The 14276-nt window shown below is 42.0% G+C and overlaps 2 protein-coding genes across 2 annotated transcripts; both read left to right on the forward strand.

Annotated features, from left to right (window-relative positions):
* Positions 1-5726: 5726 nt before the first annotated feature.
* nrt1 (NADP+--arginine ADP-ribosyltransferase 1) lies at positions 5727-7385 on the forward strand. The gene is given in 2 exon segments (NM_001141135.1): positions 5727-5878; positions 6316-7385. Coding segments are annotated over 2 exon segments (861 nt in total). The 5' UTR covers positions 5727-5800; the 3' UTR covers positions 7099-7385.
* Positions 7386-9486: 2101 nt separating this feature from the next.
* Positions 9487-10714, forward strand: LOC106602217 (erythroblast NAD(P)(+)--arginine ADP-ribosyltransferase-like). Its single transcript, XM_014194727.2, has 2 exons — positions 9487-9564; positions 9695-10714. The coding sequence occupies exons 1-2, from the start codon at positions 9487-9489 to the stop codon at positions 10454-10456; spliced, it is 840 nt and encodes a 279-aa protein (XP_014050202.1). The 3' UTR covers positions 10457-10714.
* The last annotated feature ends 3562 nt before the right edge of the window (positions 10715-14276 follow it).

Consider the following 14276-nt stretch of genomic DNA (forward strand, 5'->3'; position numbering starts at 1 on the left):
TATGAGTTCTGTTATACTCACAGACACCATTCAAACAGTTTTAGAAACTTCAGAGTGTTTTCCATCCAAATCTACTAATAATATGCATATTCTCATTTCTGGGCAAGAGTAGTAACCAGTTTAAAACCAGTACGTTTTTTATCCAGCCGTGAAAATACTGTCCCATATCCTCAAGAAGTTAAAATGAGGGAAATAAGTATTTGACCACCTCTCAATCAAAGATTTCTGGCTCCCAGGTGTCTTTTATACAGGTAACGAACTAAGATTAGGAGCACACTCTTAAAGTGAGTGCTCCTAACCACAGCTTGTTACCTGTATAAAAGACACCTGTCCACAGAAGCAATCAATCAATCAGATTCCAAACTCTCCACCATGGCCAAGACCAAAGAGCTCTCCAAGGATGTCAGGGACAAGATTGTAGACCTACACAAGGCTGGAATGGGCTACAAGACCATCGCCAAGCAGCTTGGTGAGAAGGTGACATATTTGGTGTGATTATTCGCAAATGGAAGAAACACAAAAGAACTGTCAATCTCCCTCGGCCTGGGGCTCCATGCAAGATCTCACCTCGTGGAGTTGCAATGATCATGAGAACGGTGAGGAATCAGCCCAGAACTACATGGGAGGATCTTGTCAATGATCTCAAGGCAGCTGGGACCATAGTCACCAAGAAAACAATTGGTAACACACTACGCCATCAAGGACTGAAACATGTTTTGGGGTGTTTTTCTGCTAAGGGGACAGGACAACTTCACCGCATCAAAGGGACGATAGACGGGGCCATGTACTGTCAAATCTTGGGTGAGAACCTCCTTCCCTCAGCCAGGGCATTGAAAATGTGTCGTGGATGGGTATTCCAGCATGACATTGACCCAAAACACACGGCCAAGGCAACAAAGGAGTGGCTCAAGAAGAAGCACATTAAGGTCCTGGAGTAGCCTAGCCAGTCTCCAGACCTTAATCCCATAGAAAATCTGTGGAGGGAGCTGAAGGTTCGAGTTGCCAAATGTCAGCCTCGAAACCTTAGTGACTTGGAGAAGATCTGCAAAGAGGAGTGAGACAAAATCCCTCCTGAGATGTGTGCAAACCTGGTGGCCAACTACAAGAAACGTCTGACCTCTGTGATTGCCAACAAGGGTTTTGCCACCAAGTACTAAGTCATATTTTGCAGAGGGGTCAAATACTCATTTCCCTCATTAAAATGCAAATCATTTTATAACATTTTTGACATGCGTTTTTCTGGATTTTTTGTTGTTGTTATTCTGTCTCTCACTGTTCAAATAAACCTACCATTAAAATTATAGACTGATCATTTCTTTGTAAGTGGGAAAACGTACAAAATCAGCAGGGGATCAAATACTTTTTTCCCCCATTGTAAGTCAAACTTTCACTTAGTGACGCATTGATGTCATATGGAGATTAAGTGAAAATTGGACCTGAAGTTAGGATTCACCCTGAAGTGATGAGAGAGAGAACCAACGGATTCTCCTTTTCTGGCCTTCCTCTGTTCTGACACAATTACCCTGTCAGGTTACTTCTTCATCCATTCATTTGCTTTCACCTTCATTTCCATGGCAATCAGGTCACTCCCATTTCCTGTCAATGTTCAGGCGGAAGGTAACACAGAAGTAGAGCGAATCATTCCAGTTCTACATAAAGTACAGTAACAGGATGCTACAGATGTCCAGAAAGGACAATAACCTTTAAAAGACAGAGAGAGAGATGGAGGAAATATGTAGAAAAGGAGAGTCTTAGAAGAAAGGAAAGGAAAAGGTGAATGACAAAGTTGTAAAGAGGGTGGGAGTGGGAGAGAGGGATGACAGAGGAGATAATGAACGTATAAATGAAGGTTAGTCATAGCTTCTGTATACTACAAACAATCTGTATGCTTTAGTATGGAGGTGTCTGCTGTCTACTCAGAGGTGGTGATGACAGACACTTCATATTGTTTTGGTATGGAGGTATCTGCTGTCTACTCAGAGGTGGTGATGACAGACACTTCATGTGTGAATACTCAACAATCACACAAAATACACTGAGGAACAATACAATGACTAAACACAGAGAGAGAGAGACAGTGGTAGAGAGAGAGAGGTAAAGAGAGAGAGGTAGAGAGAGAGAGGTAGCGAGAGAGCGGTAGCGAGAGAGAGGTAGGGAGAGAGAGAGAGAAAGAGAGTGTTAGAGGGAGAGAGAGAGAGACAGTGGTAGAGGGAGAGATAGAGAGAGACACAGGGAGGAGTCAAAGATGAGTAAAATATAATTCCCACTGATTGAAGTAAATAGAGTAGAGAGAGAGTGAGAAAGAGAGAGGGGAAAGTGATAGGAAAACAGGTTGAGTGAAACTATCCCTTGTTTATTTAAACCACCTCCAGATAGTTACACCTACAATGACATTAACACAGGTATAAACTAAGGACAACGAACACAATTGCATTTTATCAATGGCAATTTGAATCTACAGAGATACCATGACGAGATTGTGAGACCCATTGTTGTGCCATTCATCCACCGCCATCACCTCATGTTTCAGCATGATAATGCACGACCCCATGTCGCAAGGATCTGAACACAATGCCAGGAAGCTGAAAATGTCCCATTTCTTCAATGGCTTGCATACTCACCAGACATGTCACCCATTGAGCATGTTTGGGATGCTCTGGATCAACGTGTACGACAGCGTGTTCCAGTTCCAGACAATATCCACCACCTTCACAAGCCATTGAAGTGGATTGGGACAACATTCCTACAGGCCACAATCAACAGCCTGATTAACTCTATGTGAAGGACATGTGTCGCACAGCATGAGGCAAATGGTGGTTACACCAGATACTGAATGGTATTCTGATCCACACCCCTACCTTTTGTATCTATGACCAACAGATGTATACTGTATCTGTATTCCCAGTCATGTGAAATCCATAGATTAGGGCCTAATTTATTTATTTAAATTGACTGATTTCCTTATATGAACTGTAACTCAGTAAACTGTTGCATTTATTTTTAGCAAATATTTAGCAACTCCTTTAATCCTAAGTGATTTATAGTACAGTGGGTGCATACATCTTTAATATAGGGTATGTGACTCCAGCGGGAATCGAACCCACCACCCTTACATTGCTAGGGACACATGTTATCAGCTAAGAGAAACATGACCTCAGTTCTTAACCCAGGAAGCACTGTCAATGTGTTTCACCTTGGCTAGATTTTTGACCACTAGCAATACTGTATGACGTGGTATAATTAATCAATAAGGTCTAAGGGGGTGTTGTATATTGCCAATATACCCCGGCTAAGGGCAGTTCTTACATACGACTCAACGCGGAGTGCCTGCATACAGCCCTTAGAGGTGGTATATTGGCCATACATCACAAACCCCTGAGGTGCCTGATTGCTATTATAAACTGGTTTTGTCATACCCGTGGTATACAGTCTGATATACCACAGCTGTCAGCCAATCAGCATTCAGGGCTGGAACAACCCAGTTTATAACACAACCTGAGTTATTGTAACTTTAGTGACACAGGTCCGAAGTACGACAATGGCACCATTTTATCCAAACACATCAGAATGTTTTCTGAACGTTGCTGGAATGCAGACATCCAACATTCTGTTTTTGAGAGAACATTGACACCGACTTTCAAATCTGTAGAAATCTGTGATTGTGAGTGTTTGTGCCAATGTCTCCTCCTTCTCTAGCCTTCCGCTGGACACAGTCACCCACAGGTCCGATACAGAGAAAAATAAGATGTCCCTGTATTGAAGCAGTAACAGGGTGACGGTGGACTAATAAAATGTCCCTGTATTGAAGCAGTAACAGGGTGACGGTGGACTAATAAAATGTCCCTGTATTGAAGCAGTAACAGGGTGATGGTGGACTAATAAAATGTCCCTGTATTGAAGCAGTAACAGGGTGATGGTGGACTAATAAAATGTCCCTGTATTGAAGCAGTAACAGGGTGATGGTAAACTAATAAAATGTCCCTGTATTGAAGCAGTAACAGGGTGATGGTGGACTAATAAAATGTCCCTGTATTGAAGCAGTAACAGGGTGATGGTGGACTAATAAAATGTCCCTGTATTGAAGCAGTAACAGGGTGATGGTGGAACATACTTACACCTTTTCTCTCCCCTTCTTGGTAAATAATGAGTGTTGACATTCTGAACGACATTAGTGTTTATCAATGGCAACATTCTCCTGAACAAACATTGATATTCATGTGACTTTTTTGTGTCTTATGGAGAGTGGCTGGACTCCACCATAGACTACACAGTCAGTGGCTGGACTCCACCATCAACTACACAGTCAGTGGCTGGACTCCACCATCAACTCCACAGTCAGTGGCTGGACTCCACCATCAACTACACAGTCAGTGGCCTGTGAACTATCTTACCAAACACTAAGGCCACATCCCAATAGTCTCAATCTGCTTCCTTTCTTATCTCCTATCATTTGTAACCACCACAGATCTGAAAGACAACACCATTTGAACGTGATATGATGACAATCTCACATCTCAGTCATAACATAGGAATGGAACCCTATCAACCTACCAGGTCTCTCACATATCAGTCATAACAAAGGAAAGGTAACAACCATAACCAGCATTATTAGAATATTGGGATACTGTCTAAATCATACCCTGGCCACTGACAGGAGAGACCACTGAAAACCAAACACACGCTAATGTGTAAGAACCAATGCTGGAGTCGATAAGCAGGTACGGGGAGTTGAACATTTAATAAGTAACAGACATCAGACATCAAACAGGACAGCGACAGCGTCAGAACCGGGTATTTAAGACCAACAAACATTAACTCTGAAGTGGTGAAAAGACATATATAGGGGAGGTAATATCACAGGTGACTGAGTCCAGTTGAGTCCAATAATCGCTCATGCACGTGACGGGGTGAAGGCAGGTGTGCGTGATGCTGAGGAGCCTTGCACCTTCGAGCACCAGGGAGGGGGAGCGGGTGCAGGCGTGACAAATGTACCCAGAGGCCTTTAGTGCAGTGTTTCTCCCAAAGGGGTGCACGGTTTGGTTTTTGCCCCAATGCTACACAGCTGTTTCAAATTATCAAAGCTTGATGATTAGTTGAATCAGCTGTGTAGAGCTAGGCCTAGGCCAAAAACCAAAACGTGCCCCCTTTAGGGTCCCCAAACCGAGATTGGGAAACCCTGCTTTAGTGTCTTGACCCGATGCATTCTGCACAGCAGCCAGAAGAGGGCAGTATTTCATTAAACCAGCTAAAGGAATGATTGACAGACTCCTGGAGTGCTGCAGGTATTGCAGGATTTTTTCCCAACTGGGGACCTAGTCAGTCGCACAACTGAATGCATTCAAACAAAATGTGTCTTCCACATTTAACCCAACCCTTCTGAATGAGAGAGGTACAGGGTGCCTCCTTAATCGATGTCATCCGCACCCGGGGAGCTATGTGTGAACATGACTTACACCACCAACACCACTGCTGATACTGAGAAACGGTGTGTTGTGTGTGTGTGTGTGTGTGTGTGTGTGTGTGTGTGTGTGTGTGTGTGTGTGTGTGTGTGTGTGTGTGTGTGTGTGTGTGTGTGTGTGTGTGTGTGTGTGTGTGTCTGAACTGTGGTGTTTGTGGTTTGAGGGGGACTTGTGCATGTATGTGCCTGTATTCAGTCAGAGAGGAGGGACTGTGAAATGACCAAAAGAGCACTGGTATAACAAGGCTCTCTGAAAGTTTAACATTTCAATGCTGATTCTGTATCTTAAAAGACAATTCATCTCCATTACAAGTTGCCATTGGACCAGTACATTTTGATATCATGGCAAGACACAAGATCCTCACCTTTACTGTGATGTATTTCATCCAGGCTTGGACTTTGGGTGTGGACTCCAAGATGGTAAGATACTATACTATTTTGGCTGCAATTAAGAAAGAAAGAATTTGAGATAGAAAGAAAGGAGAGAGAGAAATGTGTATTACATTTTTGTATTAGATACATATTTGTTTATTTGTTCGATTTGTTAAAATATGGAAAAACTGAAGGGGTCTGAATACTTTCCGAATGCACTGTATATATAGTATTTTTATAGTATTATAGCTACTACTTGTATTATTGTCACTGTTGTTTTCATAATTGTGTGTGTCACTTTTCTGTGGCAACATTTACCTTGTTATTCATTTCATTAAAGTATATTGAATTTAATTTAATGAATTTGAGAACGTGAGAGTGAGAGATAGAAAGAGAGAGAAAGACTATTTAAATAAAATTAAATATATAAAAAAATCCTTGCTTTTTCACTTTTGCCTGTTTTATTCCCTCCATATTTTCTGAAGGTTCATCTCCGTCAGCCTGGTCTCCATTCCCCCATACCCTTAGACATGGTCCCTAACTCTGTTGACGACAAGTACAAACGCTGCACTGAAAAAATGTACAAGAAGGTGCAGGAGGAGTATCTCCCAAATGAAAACTCCACTGAAGGGATCTTCAAACAAGCCTGGATGAAAGCAGAAAGATGTGCAAAAAATGTGACGCAACGATTCGAAAAGGACAAGTCCAAGTACAATTCTAAAGACAAACTTACACATGATCATATTAAGGCTATCTGTGCTTACACAGCAGAGAAACCTGACATATACTCAGTGTTCAACCAAGCAGTTCGGACCAATAGAACAGAGTACACAACCTCCTTCCACTTCCACTCCCTGCATTTCCTGCTGACTGACGCCATTCGCCTCCTGAAACTTAACCAACTGGGCTGTCACACCACATATCGAAGAACCAAAGTGGAGTTTGTCAGTAAAGTTAACAAAGTAATTAGATTTGGCTTCTTTGCCTCCAGTTCCCTCGACAAGGAAATGAGTAAAAACAAATTTGGCGACAAGTCTTGCTTTGAGATAAAGACATGTTTTGGCGCTGACCTGAAGTCCTTCCCCAAACTGGGGAATCATGAAAAGGAGGTGTTGATTCCACCGTATGAAGTGTTCAAAGTTATTGCTGTGCTGAAGAAAGAAAATGATAGAAACCTTTGGTGTGATGTTGTGTACAAACTAAAAAATATCAAAGCCCCCAGGAGTAACCTGAATTGCAAACTTTTTAAGAAAACAATTATTCATTAAGAAAATCTCTTGATCTTGAGTCATTGATTTAAATGATCTTTAGGGACAAACATCCAGGCTTCTTATCCTCTTAAAGCAAAAAATTTGTTTTCAGTGTCTAAAGATTTCATTGTAATAAGGTAAATTCATTGGTTGATGTTACATACAAACCTCATTCTGACTACCTGAAATAGTGATTATTAAGATGTTTGAACTAACCTGTGTATCAGACTCCATAGGAGACTTTAAAGAACGTATATGCCTTCTGCAGCTTGTTTCAACATGAATAAAGAAAATCATTGAGCTTGACTACAGTATGTCTCATCCTTTTAGTTTTCACCTTCACTGTACTACATTTAGACAAACTGAAGTTATAACATTACATGGGCCACTGATTAAGATATAATATAACATGACACAAGTTGAATTGTCCAATAAAGTGATACTGGAAACTACCAACTGCTGGGGGAATATTTACTGTACTGTCTTGCTTTGTGTAGCAGTATCACTCAATGGGTTACAACAATTGCAACAAATGACTAAATACTACAACAAACTCTCCACCCTCCTGAACATTTTGTCTCCAATAAGAGGGAAATCAGAGAGGACAATAAGAACTGGGTAGAGAAAGAGCAACGGAGAAAGAAGCCTACAAGCGGTACCTAGCATATCCGGTAATACACTTATTTCAACTTCACAAAAAACCCTACTCCGATTGGCCCACTGGTATCACCAGCTAATTCTCACAAGAGGTGGGGCCCCGCCCCTGCCGTCCTTGATTGGTTCCGAAGTTTTGACCTAGTGCTATTTTCCTTATTCCCTGAAAGTTTATTCATTTATTATTTGGTCGGTTGATTGATCGACAGATCGAACAGTCAAAGGATTGATTAGTGGTATATTGGCAATCAGTATTCCAGGCCTGAATCAGTCTCTGATTAGAGGAGAAGGATGATGAGCTTTAAGGAACTTTCTGTACTGTTACGCATTCACACAAACACACACACACACAAACACTTTTTCTCAGTATCAGCAGTGGCTTTACAGTTATTAGTCATGTTCACACATAGCTCAGATGGAAAGAATTGTGAACCAACAATTCTCAGAAGCCTTGTGGTGTGAATCCTGCCTGTGTATGTGTGTGTGTGTGTGTGTGTGTGTGTGTGTGTGTGTGTGTGTGTGTGTGTGTGTGTGTGTGTGTGTGTGTGTGTGTGTGTGTGTGTGTGTGTGTGTGTGTGTGTGTGTGTGTGTTAGAATGTGACCTCTATTGATCTGTGTGAACACACATCCCTCTACAGATATGTCTGCTGGATTAGGTGCTACAGTATCTAGACAGTGGCTGGACTCCAGAATAAACTACACATTCATCAGCTATGTTCTCAAACAGTAAGGCCACGTCCAAATAGTCTCAATCTGCTCCCTTCCTTTCCTTGTCTCGTTTCCTTGTCTGTTTTCCTTTGTAAACACCACACCATATGACTGTAATATGATGGAACTCTATCAACTTACCAGGCCTCTCACATCTCAGTCATAACAAAGGAATGGTAACAAACATAACCAGCAGTATTTGAATATTGGGACACTGTCTAAATCATACCCTGGACTCTGGTGAGAGAACCCTGAAAAACAAACAAACACTAATGTACCCAGAGGCCTTCAGGGCTGTGTTTCCCAAACTCGGTTGTTGGGACCCCAAGGAGTGCACTTTTTGGTTTTTGCAAGAACACGACACAGCTGTTTCAAATGATCAAACCTTGATGATTAGTTGAATAAACTGTATAGAGCTAGGGGAAAAACCCCAAATGTGCACCCTTTGGGACCCGTGGACAGAGTTTGGGGAATGCCACTTTAGTGTCTTGACACGGAGCATTCCTCACAGCAGCCAGAAGAGGGCAGTATTTAATTCAACCAGCAATAGGAATGATTGACAGACAAAGCTTAGTCTAGGCCAGGGGTAAGCAACCCTATTTCTTGAGTGCAGCAAGTACTGCAGGATTATGTCCCAACCTGGTACCATACTGTACAGTATATGTGTGAGTATGTGAAGGGAAAGGTAATACCTAGTCAGTTGCACAACTGAATGCATTCAACCAAAATGTGTATTCCACATTTAAACCAACCCTTCTGAATGAGAGAGGTGCAGGGGGCTACCTTAATCAATGTTATCGGCACCCGGGGAGCTATGTGTGAACATGACTAACACCAGCAACACCACTGCTGATACTGAGAAAAAGTGTGTGTGTACTGTGGTAAGGGGGTTGTGGTTTGAGGGGTACTTGTGCCTGTAGGTGTCTGTTCTCAGCAAGAGAGGAGGGACTGTGAAAATACCACAAGACCACTGGTATAACAAGGCTTCCTGAAAGCTGGACATTTCAATGCTGTTTCTGTATCTGACCAATATATGTTGACATCATGGCAAGACAGAAGATCCTAACCTTTGCTGTGATGCATTTCATCCAGGATTGGACTTTGGGTGTGGACTCCAAGATGGTAAGACACTACACTATTTAGACTGCACATGAGAAAGAAAGAAAATAAATCAACAACGAGAGAGAGAGAGAGAGAGAAATTTAAATTAAATTAAATAAATTATATTTTTTTCCCTCCATATTGTATGAAGGTTCATCTCCATCAGCCTGGTCTCAATTTCCCTGTACCCTTAGACATGGTCCCTAACTCTATTGACGACAAGTTCAAACACTGCACTGAAAAAATGTACAAGAAGGTGCAGGAGGAATATCTTCCAAATGAAAACCCCACCGAAGGGATCTTCAAACAAGCCTGGATGAAGGCAGAAGGATGTGCAACTATTGAGAAAGTGAAGAAACGATTCCAAAAGGACAAGTCCAAGTACAATCCTGAAGAACTTACACATGATCATATCAAGGCTATCTGTGCTTACACAGCAGAGGAACCTGAGATATACTCAGTGTTCAACCAAGCAGTCCGGACCAATAGAACAGAGTGCACCACCTCCTTCCAGTTCCACTCCCTGCATTTCCTGCTGACTGATGCTCTCCGCCTCCTGAAAGAAAACCAACTGGGCTGTCACACCACATATCGAAGAAGCAACATGTCAGTAAAAGTTAACAAAGTAATCAGATTCGGCTTCTTTGCCTCCAGCTCTCTCGACAAGGGAATTAGTAAAAGATTTGGAGAAAAGTCTTGCTTTGAGATAACAACGTGTTTTGGCGCTTACCTGAAGTCCTTCCCCAAACTGGGGAATCATGAAAAGGAGGTGTTGATTCCACCGTATGAAGAGTTCAGAGTTATTGCTGTGCTGAAGAAAGAAAATGATAGAAACCTTTGGTGTGATGTTGTGTACAAACTAAAAAATATCAAAGCCCCCAGGAGTAACCTGAATTGCAAACTTTTTAAGTAAACAATTATTAACTAAGAAAATCTCTTGATCTTGAGTCATTGATTTAAATGATCTTTAGGGACAAACATCCAGGCTTCTTATCCTCTTAAAGCCAAACAATGTGTTTTCAGTGTCTAAAGATTTTAATATAGTAAGGTAATTGCTTCGTTGGTGAATGTTACATACAAACCTCATCATGACTATCTGAAATAGTGATTATTAAGATGTTTGAACTAACCTGTGTATCAGACTCCATAGAAGACTTTAAAGAACTTATATGCCTTCTGCAGCTTGTTTCAACATGAATAAAGAAAATCATTGAGCTTGACTGCAGTATGTCTCATCCTTTTAGTTTTCACCTTCACTGTACTACATTTAGACAGTCTGAAGTTATAACATTACATGGGCCACTGATTAAGATGTAATATAACATGACACAAGTTGAATTGTCCAATAAAGTGATACTGGAAACTATCGATTGGTGTGGGGAATATTTACTGTAATTTCTTTATTTGTGGAGCAACAGCAAACAATGGGTTACAACAATTACAACAAAATACTAAATATTACAACATACTCCCCCCTGGACATTCTGTCTCCTATAAGGGGGAAATCAGAAAGGACAATAAGAATTGGGTAGAGGGAGGGAGAGCGAGAGAGACAGAGAGAGACAGTGCAACAGAGAAAGAAGTCTACAAGCGGTACCTGGTTTATCCGGTAATACATTAACTTCAATTAAGTCAATTCTGGACGTCTCGTCACAAAGCGCACCGCCCTGATTGGCCAAAAGTCATGTCACACATCACCAGCTGATTCTCATAGCAGGTGGGGCCACACCCCTGCAATCCATGATTGGCTCTGAAGTTTATACTAGGGGCCTCAAGGTTTGCCATAGTGCTGTTTTCCTTATTCCCTAAAGGTTGATTAATTAATTGGTTGATTGATCGACTGATCGATCAATCAGTTGATAGATTAAAGTGGTATATTGGCTATTAGAATTCCAGGCCTCAATCATCCCCTGATTAGAGGGGAAGGATGATGATGATGATGTTGAAGGGTCTTTCTGTACTGTTAGGCATTCACACACACACGCACCCACACACACACCTTTTCTCAGTGTCAGCAGTGGTGTTGCTGGTGTTATGCCTGTGTGAGTGTGTGTGTTAGAATGTGACCTATATTGATCTCTATTCAATCTATACATTGGCTGGACTCTAACATAAACTTCACACATTCAGTAGCAATGTTTCCAAACACTAAGGCCAGATCCCTTCCTTTCCTTGTCTCCACCACCGATCTGAAAGACCCATCATATTGTGTTCATATGGTGTAAACTCTATCAACCTACCAGGCCTCTCACATCTCAGTCATAACAATGGAAAGGTAGCAACCGTAACCAGCAGTATTAGAATATTGGAATAATGTCTAAATCATACACAGGCAGGAGAGACCACTGAAAACCAAAACGCACACTAATGTACCCAGAGGCCTTAGTGTCTTGAAAAGGTGCATTCCTCACAGCAGCCAGAAGAGGACAGTATTTAACTCAACCAGCTAAAGGAATGATTGGCAGACAAAGCTTAGTCTAGGCCAGGGGTAAGCAACCCTGTTCCTGGAGTGCTGCAGGGTTTTGTCCCAACTAGGCACCACACCAGACCAACTGAGCTAATAGATCAGTAAAGTGAATGATGAAATTCAACACACCTGGTATTCCTGGTCGGTTAAATCAAAAACATGAAGTGCCTGCAGCACTCCAGGACCAGGGTAGCTTACTAGGTTCAGTACTTAAAAAAATAAAATAAAAATGTTTAGGTTCAGTACTTTCCAACCCTCTCCTCAGGGATCACCAGACTGGCACACCTGCTTAATTTAGTCAAGGGGTTGATGGTTAGTAGAATGAATCAAGTGTGCTAGTGTAGCTCTAAAAACAAAATGTGACACGTCTGTTGGTCCCTGAGAAGAAGGTTGGGGAAACCCTGTACTGGGGACCTCAAGCTTCACTGTTGTGCTGCTTTCCATTATTCTGGGTGTTTGATTGATTAGTGGTATATTGGCTATCAGTATTCCAGGCCAGAATCAGTCCCTGATTAGAGGAGAAGGATGATGATGAGGTTTCAGGGTCTTTCTGTACTGTTACTATGGGAACCTTTATTTAGTATCAGCAGTGGTGTTGCTGTTGTTAGTCATGTTCACACATAGCTCAGTATTGAAGAAGTATGAACAAACAATTCTCAGAAGCCATGTGGTGTTTCCTGCCTGTGTGGGGGTGTGTGTATGCCTGCGTGCATTAGATTGTGACCTGTATTAATCTGTGTGAACACACATCCCTCTACAGATATAACTGTTGGATTATGTGCACCTATACAGTGACTGGACTCCACCATAAACTACACAGTCAGAAGCTGGACTCCACCATAAACTACAGTCAGTGGCTGGACGCCACAATCTACTACACAGTCAGTGGCCCAAACACTAAGGCCACATCCCAATAGTCTCAATCTGCTTCCTTCCTTTCCTTGTCCCCTTTCTTTATCTCATATCATTTGTAAAATATCACAGATCTGAAAGAACTCACCATACAATCACAATATGATGGAACTCTATCAACCTACCAGGCCTCTCACCTCAGTCATAACAAAGGAAAGGTAACAATCATAACCAGCATTATTAGAATATTGGGATACTGTCTAAATCGTACCCTGGACACTGGCTCGATAGACCACTGAAAACCAAACACACACTAACTTACCCAGAGGCCTTTAGTCTTGGCATGGTGTGTTCTGCACATCAGCCAGCAGAGGGCAGTATTTAACTCAACCAGCTAAAGGAATGATTGGCAGACCCCCTGAAAGTTGAACATTTGAATGCTGATTCTGTACCTTAAAGGACAATTAATCTCCGTTGAAAGTTTCCATTGGACCAATATATAATATATTTTCACATCACGGCAAAAAAAAAAGTTCCTAACCTTTACTGTGATGTATTTTGTCCAGGCTTAGACTTTGGGTGTGGACTCCATGATGGTAAGATACTTCACTCTTTTGAGAGAGAGATCTACAAGCGGTACCTGTAAATTCTGGACGTCTCTTTACAAAGCGCCCCGCCCTGATTGGCCCACAGGCATGTCACCCATCACCAGCTGATTCTCATGTGGTGGGTGGTGGGGCCCCGCCCCTGCAGTCCTTGATTGGCTCCGAAGTTTATACTAGGGGCCTCAAGGTTTGACGTCGTGCTGTTTTCCTTATTCCCTGACAGTTTATTAATTGGTTGGTTGATTGATTGATCAACTGAGATGTGTGTAGTCACGCACACACACACACACACACACACACACACCTTCTCTCAGTATAAGTGGGGATGTTGCTGGTGTTAGTCATGTTCACACATAGCTCAGTATTTCTAGAAGTGTGAACAAACAATTCTCAGAAGCCATGTCGTGTTTCCTGCCTGTGTGTGAGTTCAAATGTGACCTCTATTGATCTGTGCAAACTCACATCCCTCTACAGATATGTCTGCTGGATTAGGTGCTACAGTATCTAGACAGTGGCTGGACTCCGGCATAAACTTGAAAGATTCAGCAGCTATGTTCCCAAACACGAAGGCCATGTCCCAATAGTCTCAATCTTCTCCATTCCTTTCCTTTCCTTGTCTCATTTCCTTTGTAACCACCACAGAACTGAAATACCTCAACATATGAATGCAATATGATGGAACCCTGTCAACCTACCAGCCCTCTCACATCTCAGTCATAACAAAGGAATGTAAACCCAGTCAACCTACCAGGCCTCTCACATCGCAGTCATAACAAAGGAAAGGTAACAACCATAACCAGCATTATTAG

This window comes from Salmo salar, chromosome ssa04 (assembly GCF_905237065.1).
Source record: "Salmo salar chromosome ssa04, Ssal_v3.1, whole genome shotgun sequence".
Lineage (NCBI taxonomy): Eukaryota > Metazoa > Chordata > Actinopteri > Salmoniformes > Salmonidae > Salmo > Salmo salar.

Excerpts from the sequence above, each read along its gene's own strand:
- LOC106602217 (XM_014194727.2), top strand. The coding sequence starts at position 9,487 with ATGGCAAGACAGAAGATCCTAACCTTTGCTGTGATGCATTTCATCCAG. Across the intron at positions 9,565-9,694 it reads TGGGTGTGGACTCCAAGATG|GTTCATCTCCATCAGCCTGG; the intron begins GTAAGACACTAC and ends TATTGTATGAAG.